The 15,402-nt window shown below is 43.5% G+C and overlaps 2 protein-coding genes across 3 annotated transcripts in view; one reads left to right on the top strand and one right to left on the bottom strand.

The window, feature by feature from the left end:
- The window catches only part of CDK6 (cyclin dependent kinase 6), a 258,621-nt gene that overhangs the window by 221,870 nt on the left and 21,349 nt on the right, over nt 1-15,402 (top strand). The gene's annotated exons all lie outside the window — the stretch shown is intronic.
- On the bottom strand, nt 4,867-5,353 carry LOC120877864 (ubiquitin-like). Its single transcript, XM_040260289.1, has one exon. The coding sequence runs from the start codon at nt 5,316-5,318 to the stop codon at nt 4,884-4,886; it is 435 nt and encodes a 144-aa protein (XP_040116223.1). The 5' UTR covers nt 5,319-5,353; the 3' UTR covers nt 4,867-4,883.

The following is a 15,402-nucleotide window of genomic DNA, read 5'->3' as shown; positions in this document are numbered from 1 at the left end:
ATTCCATGGGAAGTCCCAGATCCTGGACTTGCCTCCAGGTTCCTAGTAATTAGTAATACTAATACAAACACTTTACCCTTGCAAGTTAGCACATCTCAGCTTTGGCTCAGACCTCTTTTCCTGGTTGGTTTTCAAGCTTTGTTTCAAATGCAAAGTTGTACTAGTACTTGCTAGTTGTCTGACTTTAGGTTAGACTGAGGATGAAAATGCAGTAATGTAGGGAGTAACCTACATCACTACACGGAGAAGGCAGTGGCCCCCCACTCCAGTACTCCTGCCTGGAAAATCTCATGGACGGAGGAGCCTGGAAGGCTGCAGTCCATGGGGTCGCTGAGGGTCGGACACGACTGAGTGACTTCACTTTTACTTTTCACTTTCATGCATTGGAGAAGGAAATGGCAACCCACTCCAGTGTTCTTGCCTGGAGAATCCCAGGGACTGGGGAGCCTGGTGGGCTGCCATCTATGGGGTTGCACAGAGTCGGACACGACTGAAGCAACTTATCAGGGAGTAACCTAGCCTTTAGAAATGCTCGGTTACCTGATCATTTCTTTCCTGCCTGATGGACTTCCCTGATGGTCCAGTGGTTAAGAATCCACCTGCCAATGCAGGGGACTTGGGTTCAGTCCCTGGTCTGGGAAGTGCACATGCCACAAGGCAACTAAGCCACAAGGCAACTAAGCTCATGTACTGCCACTGCTGAAGCCCACATGCCTTAGAGCCCATGCTCTGTAACAAGAGAGGCCGCCACAATGAGAAACCCATGCACCGCAACTCGAGAGCAGCACCTGCTCTCCGCAACTAGAGAAAGCCCGTGCGCAGCATCAAAGACCCAGTGCCACTAAAAATAAATAAGTAATAAATTAGTGGGTTTAAAAAAAAAAAAAAAAAAAACCTCCCGTAATGAGCAGAGTGATTAGACAGCAAGAGATAAGGGAGGCACTGGGAGAGTAACAAACATGTTATTTGGCAAGAAAAATTCTTGGAAATTACATGAAATAAATACTTGAATCCCAGACACAGAATGAGACAAATTGTGTTTGTTGTTCTGTTGGACCAAAATGTGCCAGCCCAGCCTTCTAATTTTAAAGGTAGGAGAGGTATTGTATTTAATAACTTGAGGAAAGAAGACTTATGGACTGAATGTTTGTGTCCCTTTCAAAATTCAGATGTTGAAGCTCCAACCCCTTTTTTGATGTGATTTGGAGATGAGGCCTTTAAGAAATTAGAGTTAGATGAGGTCATGAGGGTGAAGCACCCATGAGATTAGTGCCCTTCTAAAAAGAGACAGCAGAGAACTTGCTCTCTCTCTCCATCACATGAGTAATGCAATGAGAAAGTGGTCTGCAAACCAGGAAGAGGGTCCTCATCAGAAATCGATCATGTTGGCACTTTCTTCTAGACCTTCTCAGTCTCCAGAGCTGCAGGTTATCAACTTCAGTCATTTAAGCCACCCAGCCTACAATTTTGTTATATCAGCCCAAGTACCCTAAGACTAGGAGAAGAGAAAGGCAATTCTTTCATTAAATAAGTGTATACGAGAAATAATAGTTTCTGGCAAATGGTAGATACTCAACATTTGTTCAGATGATTAGAAGTGACTTTTTTACATCTTAATGACTGCTTAGGCTTTCTTAGTCATATAAAATTGACTAAGTCAGTAAAAATATTAATTCGTGAGTTTTGTAATGTTTCAGAAATCTCAAGTGTTTGGGTGAGCTCTAGTTTAATTGGCCATTTTGAATCGAAAACCATTGGAGTTTTCCTCCCCCTTCTCTTTTTCTCTCAAGGAAGTTACTCACAGTCCACTAAATGTGAGCCCTCTGTGGAGAAATAAATTATTCACAGCTGGTAACTAGTGAAAATGAATTCAGCTATTTACTTTTAAGGAAATGACCAGACTGAGTGTCCCCTGCTGTGCACAGAAATGGCAGCACCCTGTAACTCGTGTTCATCTGGTTTTTGCTCTCAGGAGCACCTCCCTTACCGACACAGCTTCATCTCAGGTTCTTTTTGCCCCAGTCCTTCTTTTTTTATTACTTGGACTTTTCTTTTTTTTTTTTTTTTTCCTCCAGCCCTTCTTCCTCTCTGGGCTGGCTTTCTTCAAGCTTCTCTTCCCCCTCCACACCCTCCTTAATCCCTCACTCTCTGTTTCGCCTTTGCTTCCCTTTCTGCACTTTCCTCTTTCTTTGTCTTCCAAGGAGCCCATCCCTGTCCTGCATGCCTTGATGAAGTAAGCCCGCTGGGGCAAAAGTTCTACCCCCACACGCCTCTTGCCGCTTCTCTGCTGGTTTTGGCAGGCCGCGTGGTTTTTAAATACCCACTGTTTGCAGATATTGCCTAGCACCATAGAGCAGGTAAAGCATAAATGGATACAGCAGTAGAAATCAAATCCGGTTTCAGCTCTGACTGTGTATACATCTATTCACACATACGTATCTGTGCAAATACACATGCTCACACTTGAGTTACCCGGAGATGAACCAAGGAAGTGAATTTGGAGACGTGCGAGACTGAGCCTTATGGAAAGACTAGAGAGGAAAGCCTTCTTGATAGAAGGAACAGTAACCATTCTGTATGTATGTTCAGTTCAGTTGAGTTCAGTCGCTCAGTCATGTCTGACTCTCTGCGACCCCATGAATTGCAGCACGCCAGGCCTCCCTGTCCATCACCAACTCCCAGAGTTCACTCAGACTCACGTCCATCGAGTCCGTGATGCCATCCAGCCATCTCATCCTCTGTCATCCCCTTCTCCTCCTGCCCCCAATCCCTCCCAGCATCAGAGTCTTTTCCAATGAGTCAACTCTTCGCATGAGGTGGCCAAAGTACTGTAGCTCAAACGGTAAAAAATCTGCCTGCAATGCAGGAGACCAGGGTTCGATCCCTAGGTTGGGAAGTTCCTCTGGAAAAGGGAATGGCAACCCACTCCAGTATTCTTGCCTGGAGAATTCCATGGACAGAGAAACCTGGTAGGCTACAGTCTGTGGGATCGCAGAGTCAGACACGACTGAGCAACTAACACATCATTCACTCCAAAGAAATCCCAGGGCTGATCTTCAGAATGGACTGGCTGGATCTCCTGTAACCAGTGAGTCCCAATTATGGACAGAAAGTTATGCACCCTAGATATAGAAGCAAGTAGAGGTTGATCCTGTCCTCAGGGAGCTTCTGGTTTGGCTGTAGAGATCAACAAGTAAATGAGGTAGAAGTGGTTAGCCCAGGAGTGGGGAACGAAGAAGTGAAATGAACAGATCAATACATGCAATATATGGCAAGTATATGGCAAGCCATGTTGGGGACTTTTCCTTTGGATTTTGAAAAATAACTGATGCTCAGGACTTCACTGGTGGTCCAGTGGCTAAGACTCAACATTCCAATATAGGGTGCCCCAGGTTCGATGCAGAGAAGGTGATGGCACCCCACTCCAGTACTCTTGCCTGGAAAATCCCATGGATGGAGGAGCCTGGTAGGCTGCAGTCCATGGGGTCGCGAAGAGTCGGACACGACTGAGGGACTTCACTTTCACTTTTCACTTTCATGCATTGGAGAAGGACATGGCAACCCACTCCAGCGTTCTTGCCTGGAGAATCCCAGGGACGGGGGAGCCGGGTGGGCTGCCGTCTATGGGGTCGCACAGTCCGACACGACTGAAGCGACTTAGCAGCAGCAGCAGGTTCGATGTCTGGTCAGAGGACTAACTCCCACAGGCCAAAATAAGACCCAGCATAGCCAAATAAAAATAAATGTAGAAAATGTTTAAGTAGCTGACACTCATGAAATAAGGCTTACCACGTGGCTCAGTGGTAAAGAATCCACCTACCAAGTAGGAGACATGGGTACAGTCCCTGGTGCGGGAAGATCCCCTGGAGAAGGAAATGGCAGCCCACTCCAGTACTCTTGCCTGAAAAATCCCATGGACAAAGGAGCCTGGTGGACTGCTCATAAATGCTTAGTACAAAATAATGGACAAATGCAGGGGGAGAAATCACCCGTAATATCACCATCCACGGGAAAGCATTAGATAGTTTTCTTATAGCATATTCAAAAGCAGAGATGTTACTTTGCCGACTAAGGTCCATCTAGTCAAGGTTATGGTTTTTCCAGTGGTCATGGATGGATGTGAGAGTTGGACTGTGAAGAAGGCTGAGCACCGAAGAATTGATGCTTTTGAACTGTGGTGTTGGAGAAGACTCTTGAGAGTCCTTTGGACTGCAAGGAGATCCAACCAGTCCATTCTGAAGGAGATCAGCCCTGGGATTTCTTTGGAAGGAATGATGCTAAAGCTGAAGCTCCAGTACTTTGGCCACCTCATGAGAAGAGTTGACTCATTGGAAAAGAGTCTGATGCTGGGAGGGATTGGGGGCAGGAGGAGAAGGGGACAACAGAGGATGAGATGGCTGGATGGCATCACTGACTCAATGGACGTGAGTCTGAGTGAACTCCAGGAGTTGGTGATGGACAGGGAGGGCTGGTGTGCTGCGATTCATGGGGTCGCAAAGAGTCGGACATGACTGAGCAACTGAACTGAACTGAAATGTTAGCTCATATGTTTATTAACCAATATACAATTACTTGTCTTCTGGTTTGTTGAAACAATAGGTCAGACAACATTTGCCACAATAATGTCTGTCCAAGTGACTGGCCCGGAGAAGGCAATGGCACCCCACTTCAGTACTTTTGCCTGGAAAATCCCATGGACAGAGGAGCCTAAAAGGCTCCAGTCCATGAGGTCACTGAGGGTCGGACACGACTGAGCGACTTCACTTTCACTTTTCACTTTCATACATTGGAGAAGGAAATGGCAACCCACTCCAGTGTTCTTGCCTGGAGAATCCCAGGGACGGGGGAGCCTGGTGGGCTGCCATCTATGGGGTTGCACAGAGTCAGACACGACTGAAGTGACTTAGTAGTAAGTGACTGGCCATAAAAACTCCAGCACCACATTCATCTAAGGGACACTCCCAGCAAAGGCAACTGATTTTGCCATTCTCATCCACCTTATAGTATTTCAGAACAGCCAACTTAACCTTCTTTCTCTTATGCTTGTTCTTCTTGGGAGTGGTGTAAGATTTCTTCTTCCTTTTCTTAGCGCCACCACGAAGTCTCAACACTAGATGAAGAGTGGAGTCCTTTTGAATGTTGTAGTCAGACAAAGTACATCCATCTTCCAGTTGCTTGCCAGCAAAGATCAGTCTTTGCTGGTCAGGAGGAATTCCTTCCTTATCCTGGATCTTGGCCTTTACATTTTCAGTTGTATCCGAGGGCTCGACCTCAAGAGTGATGGTCTTTCCCGTCAGGGTCTTCACGAAAATCTGCATCTTGGCGGCGGTTCCACCGCAGGTGGCGGATACGAAAAAGCTAGATAGTTTTCTGAGTGTCTTTTTAAATCCATAGACATTTGGGGGGTTTATTATATAACCCTAATCTGATAAATCAGGTATTTGGGGAGATTCAGATACTAGTAGATTATTCAGAACTTTCAAAGCACTTCTCTCCAAATGAGTATGTGATTGAATATATGGGAGAAGAAATGTCTATCACTGTACTTTAATACCATGTACTTTCCATATATTTAACCCTAAAGCAGTTTTCTTAGCAGTTTTTCTTTTTCAGATACAGTCCTGCATCTGTAATGTTTGCTTGGAAATATAATTTAACTACTTTTTAAAAACAGCCTTATTGACCTATAACTCACATACCAGGCAGTTCACCAATAGCAATTTTATAGTTCAGTGGTTTTCAGTGTAGTGTATCCAGAGAGCCATGCAACGGTCGCCACAGTGAGTGTTAGGAGTATCTGCATCACTCTAAAAAGAAACCCTGTACTCATTAGCAGTCGCTTCTCATTTCCCCACAAGGCCCTGTCCTAGGCAACCACTGATCTACTTTCTGACTCTCTAGATGCGTCTCTTCTATATAAATGGAATCATACAACATGTCGTATTTTGTGACTCACTTCTTTGATTCGGCATAATGTTTTCACGGGTCAGCCACATTATAGCAGCATTTCATTCCTTTTTATGACTGAATGATACTCCAGTGTATGACAGTATCACATTCTGTTTAGCCCTTTCTCAGTTGATGGACATCTGGGTACTCTCTTCCTTTTGGTTATTATGAATATGAATATGCTTGGTACATTCATGTACCGTTTTTTGTAAGGACATCGGTCCTTAGAGTTTTTTGTAAGGACATTTCAGTACTCCTGGGTATATGTCTAGGTGTCATTTTTAACTTCATTGATAACAGCTTTAGAACTGAACATGAGTTACAAGTATAAAAGAGCAGACATTCTTCTGGGTAATATTTTCCGAAAGGTCATTTTGTGAACATGGAAAATTCCTCTACTAGTCAAGAAAAGCGGTTAAAGCATAACTGCGGTCAAATGCAGGTTACAGAGGTCTTCTATAGGGTGATCCATGACACTCTCGTCTTTTTAGTACAATGAAAGTATTGTAACTAAATGAAATCTTTGATCTTCCATTATGCATGAATCATTTCCTTCCTATAACAGACATATCACCATACATGTCTTGTCTGCTAGAAAACATATCCTACTTCTAAACATTATTTTGCACCGTCCATTGAGATTATGAATAATATTTATATGTTCTTTTAGTTGTTTGTTTTAAAAGGCATATAGTCTGAAACTCGGTCCCCTTTTGTAATTTGACCCAAGAAAATTCACTTCACTGATAATGGTGAGCAAGTTTTTTGCTAAACTTACATTCAGAAGAGGAAAGGATATTGCCAATTCAGAATGAGTTAATCTTCACTAGGAAAGTTTGACATTCACTTTTTATTTTCTGGATGATAAGAGTGTCCAGTGTTATAACAGATGGGCCTGCTAAGTCGCTTCAGTTGTGTCCAACTCTTCGCCACCCCAGGGACTGTAGCCTGCCAGGCTCCTCTGTCCATGGGATTCTCCAGGCAAGAATACTGGAGTGGGTTGCCATTTCCTTCTGCAGGGGACCTTCCCGACCCAGAGATCGAACCCATGTCTCTTGCGTCTCCTGCACTGGGAGGCAGGTTCTTTACCACTAGTGCCAGGAAGCCCCGTTACGGATGTAGAGAATATATAGTGACTCCAGAGGAAGGACTGTTAGGTTTGACTTGGGCAACCAACCACACTGACAGACGTCCTCTTCCTTTCTTACACATCATGCTAAATATTTTACCTTATCATCTGTAATAGTGGCCAGAACAAGGAACATCTACCATATGTAAGTGTAAGAAAGCCTGTGTATTTAGCTGCTCCTTATTATGGATTTACTATAAGCTGGACGTTTTTACAGATGAAGCAATCAAGGTTTAAAGAGGCTCAATGACTTTCCTAAGGTCTTACAGGGAGAAGTGGCTGAATAGAGGTTCACACCCAAAACAGTCTATCACCAAAGTCTATGCCCTTTCCCCGGTCAGCATATATCCTGAGAAGTCAACATGGTAAGGGGTTGGGGGGAGTATTAAGGCTTGCATATGCATGCTGAGTCGCTCAGTCATAGCCAACTTTGCGACCCCATGGGCTATAGCCCACCAGGTTCCTCTGTCCATGGAGATTCTCCAGGCAAGAACCTGGAGTGGATTACCATGCCCTCCTCAAGGGGCTATTCCTGACTCAGGGATCAAACTCTCATCTCTCAGGTCTCCTGCACTGGCAGACAGGTTCTTTACCACTAGCACCACTTGGAAGCCCATGTTAAGGCTTAACCTCTCACACATTTAAGAAAGCCTTAGAGACATCCTTAATTTTTTAAAAAAAAACCCAAGGTCTACATTTATTTTGGCATAACGGTGATATGAAAAGGAAAATGACTTTGCTATGGTTTGAAATGAATGCAGTTTGCCATTGTATTTTGTAGTAATCTCCCTTTGGTTAGGAAAAAGAGAAAAAAGTTTATAAGTATAAATAAAAATGTATGCCTTTCATAGAATTTATTTTACCAGCATTAACTATTATCAAGTGTAATGATGAAGAAAGATATTCGAATACTCGGAAATCATGTAAAATCCTCTTCTATAAAAACATAGCCATGTTCCATTTCAGATGTGTTCCTCCAGATATTACGTATCTTGTCAAATATGTTGGCTTCAAAGGGTAGCATGGGCAAAGTCCTACTGGAAGTTTATCTGGGAATTCAAAATAGAAGGAGGCTCAGGGGCATGAGAAACAGAAGGAGAGTTTATGCAACAGACTGTAAAAGTTCCGGAGACTGGAGAAAATCTTTTGGGGAAAAAGGAGGCTCATAAATGAGAGGAAGAGAAAAGGGATGTAGGCATAAAATTGGAAATGGATTCATGAAACTTAGATTGAACAGAGGTCCGTAAATAACATTTGTGCACTGCTCCCCAACCACTTGGTTAAACTACTGAAAAGTATTATGACTAGCAATCCCACTACTTGTCAGATACCCAGAGCAAACCCTAATTCAAAAACATACATATACCCCAGTGTTCACAGGAGCACTCTTTGCATTAGCCAAGACATAGAAGCAACCTAAATGTCCGTCAGCATAGAAATGGATAAAGAAGATGTGGTACATATATACAGTGGAATATTACTCAGCCATTGAAAGGAACTGTAGGTTTTTATATAGTAAAAAAGCATAAAAATTACCTTAAGTAATGCTCTGTATAATAAAAGGATTTTTTAACATGTTAATCCAGTAAAGCGATTGCACTCTTTATTTTTGGACGTTTTTGGTAATAGTAATCTTTCTATTTCATTATTTAACCTCCCACCCCAAAATATGTATATAGGAATTCTTTTTAAAAATATAAAGACAGGCTTCAACAGAATATCTCTGTTGATAACTAGGTTTTAAAGTAATTAGTCCAAAAGAATTCATATGTCACCTGGGAGTCTTATGTCCAAAACCAGACAAAAATAGGATAGCTTTGTGGGTCTCTCCCCACTCCCACAGTGATTTTTTTTTTTTTTGATGTATGACTATCTTTTAAAAACACTATTTGTCTAATTTATTTATTTAGCTGTGCTGGGTCTTAAGTTGTAACATTCGAACTCTTAGTTGTGGCATGTGGGATCTAGTTCCCTAAGCAGGGATCAAACCCAGTCCCCCTGATTGGGAGAGTGGAGTCTTAGCCACTGGACCACCAGGGAAATCCCTGTATGATTTTATCTTTGATGAGGCTCTGTCTCATAAGTATAAGAGAGCATTCCTTTTCCATTTTCACTCTTCAAGGGGAGCCTCTATAAGTGCCCCCTAGGATTTCCACGAGAGGTAGATTCTTAGGCAGTGGGAGGAAACAGCATTTAAAATTCCTGTGGCCCTCCTCAGATTGTCTCTATCTGCCCACCTCTATCTTAGTCTCAGTCTTCCGGTCTTTCTGTGTCTTTTATTCTCCCCTGTCTTGCTCCTTCAACCCTTTACTTCCTTCCCCCTTAACTCTAGCTTATGGTAATAAAGAACCAACCAAGTCCAACTCATACATGTGTGTGTGTTAGCAGTTGTTCAAGGCAGTAATCACTAAACCAAAGATTGTGATCAAAGATTATGTTCATATTTGTCCACCTAAGATATGCCAAAAATTATATGAATTGAAGCCTATTTATCTCAGCTAATCTGAAGGAGGAAGAAATATTCAAAATAATCTCGATGAAAATATCAGTCCCATATGTTTCTTCAGTTCGTGGTGCATGCATACCGGATGCAGCTGAGACTTCTTACCAAAAAGCCTTATTTAAAGATAGAATAAGGTCCTTGTTAGTCGCTCAGTCACGTCTGACTCCTTGAGAACCCATGGACTGAAGCCCACCAGGCTTCTCTGTCCATGGGCTTATCCAGGCAGGAATATATGAGTGGGTTGCCATTCCCTTCTTCAAGGGATCTTCTCAACCCAGGGATTGAACCTGGGTCTCCTGCATTGCAGGCGGATTCTTTGCCATCTGAGCCACCAGGGAAGCACCAGGGCAAGTCCTTAGGGAGATCTTATTCTTACATCTCCATATGCCACCATAGCACAGCCAGGAGTTCATCATGATGAAAAGTTTCATCTCTTCTCTAAACCCACTGTCCTTCTCCACAATCCTGATGTACATAGCATCCTTTATCATAAAACCAGATCATACAGACTATTCCACATTTTTAGCCGAAAACCAAATAGGTGATTTTAAGAATTTGATCACATGACCAACCTCTTGGTCAGCTGAGAGTACCAGTTAGGCCTAATGCCCCTTCTCTTGTCTTTTGACTATTTCTTTGCATCTAAAGATCCATAGATCCAATTTATAGAAGTTAAATTGCCAGCAGTCAGGGTCAGTAGCTCCGTATAACTCAAGCCAACCCACGTCTGCTGCAAAGACGAGTTAATAGGCCTCAGAATCGCACACCAAGACTTCCTAAGGTGGCAAAGGCAATTTGAGTTCTACACCGTTTTGTAGCCCCTGAGTTTCTAGTATGCCCTGGCATGTTTTGCTGAGTACTCATGGAAGATTGGTTATGATCCAGCCCTCCTGCTTGCTGCCCTCATTAAAGGAAGCCAAAGTGATGAGCCAGTCCTAACGCGAGAATGCAGGGCACTTTTCACTTCATGGGCCAAGTCCAACCAATAGAGATAAGACTACAAGTTCTTACAATATGGTAGATGACCTGACTTGAAAGTCCTCTGTTAAAACATGTAGCAAATGTAAGATAAGATAGAGCAAGCTCAAATACATAGTGAAACCAACAACAACAACAACAAAAAAAGTTAGAATATGCCAAGGGACGAAAACAAGAGGAGAGCTGAAAACCAAAACAGTAAGGACAAGAGCTGTTACAGCCGAGCTTCAGGCTGAGGTCTCGGAACCCACCCCTAAGAAAGAGACGTTCTTTCGCCTTTGCCTGGAAAACATCCATTCAAGTTAATCTGCTTTGTTTGTTTCCCAATAGCTATGCCAACATACTTATTTTAAACTGCTCCATAATCCTCACAAGTAATTTCACTTGTGCTTGTGGATACCAGTCTTTCTCATGAAGGGTAAGGGGCTTGGCATGTTGACATAGCAACTTAACCAGCTCAGTAGATTAGACTGATGCTCCTGGTGCCTCTGTGCTTGCTGGCCGGGCACCCTCACCTCTCCAGCCATTTCAGATACTTGCTTAACAAGGAGGGGACTTTTGTTCCTGTTCCCAAACCTAATGCCGGCTATACTTAACTTTATATATTTATACTTTTAATATTAAGGAAATAGGTGAGTGTGAAAAGAAAGAGAACTGTTGATTCCATGCAACTTGAGTTCTGTGCATCCCAAAGAGTTAAAAGGTGATGTATCCATGAAGATGTGTGAGCTAAACAGCTATAAAGGGTTGGGCTGTAGGAAGAATTTAAAGATCTAGAAGGGCCATCAGTCAGTAAGTTTTTATGAAGAGGATAGAAAGCCTTGATCTGGTGAATTGCTTTGTTCCTTGTTCAGGTGGAGCAAGAATTTAAAGATAGTTGGACGCTTGCAAAGCAATGTAAGAATCCCATAGACAGACTTCCCTGGTAGCCTAGTGGTTAAGAATCCACCTGCCAGTGCAGAGGACATGGGTTTGATCCCTGGTTCAGGAAGATTCCACATGCGACGGGGCAGCTAAACCTGCGCGCCACAAGTACTGCCTGAGTCCACGTGTCCTAGAGCCTGAGCTCCACAAGAGAAGCCTGCACAGTCAGAAGGCCTCGCGCTGCAAGTAAAGAAAGCCAGTGTGCAGCACCGAAGACTCAGCACAGCCATTAACAAACAAGCAAGCAATTCTTTACAAAAACCCACAGGCACCCACTTACAAGACATCAGGTTCTCTACAAAGCGCGCGTCAAGGGCCCCTGTGCTGCTTCACCCCCGAGGCGCAGCTAAAGTGACTGTCTGTGATTGCAGAGAACATTAGTAACCAAAATCAAAGTATTACAACATAGAAATGAAGCATCAGGGCTTTGGGGCAGAGCAGACCTGGTTTAAATTTTAAGTCTGCAGTTTGTTATGAGTGCTTAGAAGTCGTGAAACTTCTCCAGTCCTCAGTTTCCTCGTCAGAAAATAAGGATGATAGTAATACTGTCTTGCTCCTGACGTTTTTGTGAGAATTAAAGGAGATGATGTTAGGCCAGCCCATGGCACGATGGCAGGTACACCACCAGTGCTGTATGAATCATAGCTGTTAAGAGTCCATTATTGAGCTTTTCAGAAACTTTTGCTTCTCACCTTGCTATCTTTTAAGACCTCTCTGGATGTCTTTTAGAACCCAACCCCATAACTTCTTTAATGTTTATTTATTTGGCAATGCCAGGTCTTAGCTGCAGTATGTGGGATCTTTAGTTGCGGGAAGCAAACTCTTTGTGGCAGCAGGTGGGATCTAATTCCCTGACTAGGGATCGAACCCAAGCCCACGGCCCTGGGAGTACGGCGTCTCAGTCACCAAAATTCTTTACTAATTTGGCTGCATTAGTGATGTCTGTGTTAGTTTGCTAGGGTTGCTGCAACAAAATACGGAAGACTTGAGTGGCTTCAACGACAGAAGTTTGTTTTCTGGCTGTTTTGGAGGCTGAAAGCCCAGGATCAAGGTGTCAGATGGTTGGGTTTCTCTGCGAGCGCTCTTCTTGGCTCGCCTTCTGCTGTGTGCTCGTGTTATCACTTCTCTGTGGGCACGCGTGCCTCTGGATTCCTCATCTCAGAAGGACTCCACTCAGGCTGGATTGGAGCCCATCCTTGTGACCCCATTTGTCACTTTCACTTTTCACTGTCATGCATTGGAGAAGGAAATGGCAACCCACTCCAGTGTTCTTGCCTGGAGAATCCCAGGGACGGGGGAGCCTGGTGGGCTGCCGTCTGTGGGGTCACACAGAGTCAGACACGACTGAAGCGACTTAGCAGCAGCAGCAGCAGCATCACTTTAAACTGGACTGCCCTGGTGGCTCAGGTGGTGAAGAATCCGCCTACAATGCAGGAGACCTGGGTTCAATCCCTGGGTCAGGAAGATCCCCTGGAGAAGGAATGGCAACCCACTGCAGTGTTCTTACCTGGAAAACTCCATGGACAGAGGAGCTTGGCAAGCTATTGTCCATGGGATCACAAAGAGTCAGACACAACTGAGTGACGTTTTAAAGACTATATCTAAATACAGTCTCATTCTGAGGCACTGGGGTTGGGCTTCACCACGAATTGGGAATCGGGGGGAAGCAAACACTATCTAACCCGTGACGCCACAAATAAATGATCTTCCACTGCATTTGAAAATAACCATTTTTGAGAATTCCCCAGTGCCCAGTGGTTCGGGTTCCACATGTCCACAGAAGGGGCCACCAGTTTGATCCCTGGTCTGGTAACTAAGATCCCGCAAGCTGTGGTGTGGCTAAAAATAAAACAACAACAACAAAAAAAGATTTTCAAGAACAGTGGCCTGAATGGAAAGTATGGTTGAGGAATTTTAAGGTGTCTTCTAGCCACTAAAGTGCAGTGACTTTGCAGCTTATATAGCAAGTTAATTTATTGTGTGTAAAAATATTTAAGAGGTCCAGTTTAAGGCCTTATAATTGATATGTAATATTTTTTTAATATCTCTGATAATAGGCAGCACGTATTTTTAAGAACACATGGCTGTTGAAAAATACCTTTTGGTGTCATTCATTGAACCAGGAGTCAGGGAACTTCCATGTGTGTACCATAGGATATGGAAAACAAAATATGTATTAACTGGACACCGGTTCAGGGTTAAAGGTTAGGGGACACACCTAGAAAACTCCCTGCTCTCTGCTTAAGAAAGTGCCAGAAATGTCCCCAAGCGAGTTCACTTGTCCCCAGGTGAGCTGTCAGTTAAATGCTTGGTAATGAGATAATGAGGCTTGCGTGTTCACGATTGCCTCTGAAGCCCAGAGTTAGGATTTTGAACTTGTGATAGTTAGCTGTCATAAAACTGGGAGAAAGGGATGTGGTATAATCAGAAAAAACAGCCCCATAGGTAGCTCACTGCAGCATTCCAGACAAGCGGAAGGAGAGAGACCATGAGGAAGTACTGTGATAGCAGAGTGATATTAAAGAAAGGCAGTCCGCCAGAAAACAAACTTTTAGTTACCAAAGGGAAAAGTGAGGAGGAAGGGATAAATCAGGAGTATGAGGTTAACAGATGCAAACTACTATACATAAAATAGATGTGGACCTACTGTATACCACAGGAAACTATATTCAATATCTTGTAATAACCTATCATGGAAAATAATTTAAATATATGTTTATATACATGCTGGGCTTCCCCAGTTGCTCAGCAATAAAGAATCCACCTGCACACTGTTTACAATAGCCAGGACATGGAAGCAACCTAGGTGTCCATCGGCAGACAAATGGATAAGGATGTTGTGGTACATATACACAATGGAATATCACTCAGCTATAAAAAAGAACATGTTTGAGTCAGTTCTAATGAGGTGGATGAAACTGGAGCCTATTATACCGAGTGAAGTAAGTCAGAAAAAGAAACACCAATACAGTATATTAATGCATATATATGGGATTTAGGAAGACAGTAACATCCATCCTATATGCAAGACAGCAAAAGAGACACAGATGTAAAGAACAGACTTTTGGACTATGTGGGAGAAGGCAGGGGTGGGATGATTTGAGAGAATAGCATTGAAATGTGTGTATTACTATATATGAAATAGATGGCCAGTGCAAGTTCGATGCATAAAGCAGGGCACTCAAAGCTGGTGCTCTGGGACAACCCAGAGGGATGGGGTGGGGAGAGAGTGGGGAGGGGGGTTCAGGATCGGGGGACACGTGTGCATCCATGTGTGATTCATGTCAGTGTATGGCAAAAACCACCACAATATTGTCAATAAATTATCCTCCAATTAAAGTAAATAAGTGAAATTTTAAAAAAAGAAGCCGCCTGCAATGCAGGAGACCCGGGTTTGATCCCTGGGTTGGGAAGATCCCCTGGAGAAGGAAATGGCAACCCACTCCAGTATATTTACCTGGAGAATCCTATGGACAGAGGAGCCTGGAAAGCTACAGTCCTTGGGGTCACAGAAGGTCAGGCATGACTGAAGCGACTGAGCATGCACGCATGCACGCATACATATGTTCATGCATATATATATAGAGAGAGAGAGTTGGAAAACTTTGCTGTACGCTTGAAACTAATATTATAAATCAACTGTACTTCAGTTACAGAAAAAGGAAGGGTTCTCTGAGAAGGATCTGACCAAGAGTAATTTCAAAGAATTCCATATACCTCTGGTTTGAGACTAAGATAGTGATGGATTCCATCCGATCCCAAAGTTAAACAGAACTTTGAAGCCAGGGCCTGTATATGATGGTGGCAGTGTTGTTGCAGTGACCAGGATACTCAGGATGGGGTTCCCTGGTGGCCCAGTGGTTAAGAATGCACCTGCCAGGCCAGGGGATATGGGTTCAATCCCTGGTCCAGGAAGCTC

Source organism: Oryx dammah, unplaced genomic scaffold (assembly GCF_014754425.2).
Source record: "Oryx dammah isolate SB20612 unplaced genomic scaffold, SCBI_Odam_1.1 HiC_scaffold_18, whole genome shotgun sequence".
Taxonomy (NCBI): domain Eukaryota; kingdom Metazoa; phylum Chordata; class Mammalia; order Artiodactyla; family Bovidae; genus Oryx; species Oryx dammah.
This window is presented reverse-complemented; position numbering and strand designations above follow the sequence as displayed.

What these genes read in the sequence shown, in the direction of transcription:
- LOC120877864 (XM_040260289.1), bottom strand. Translation starts at nt 5,318, where the DNA reads ATGCAGATTTTCGTGAAGACCCTGACGGGAAAGACCATCACTCTTGAG.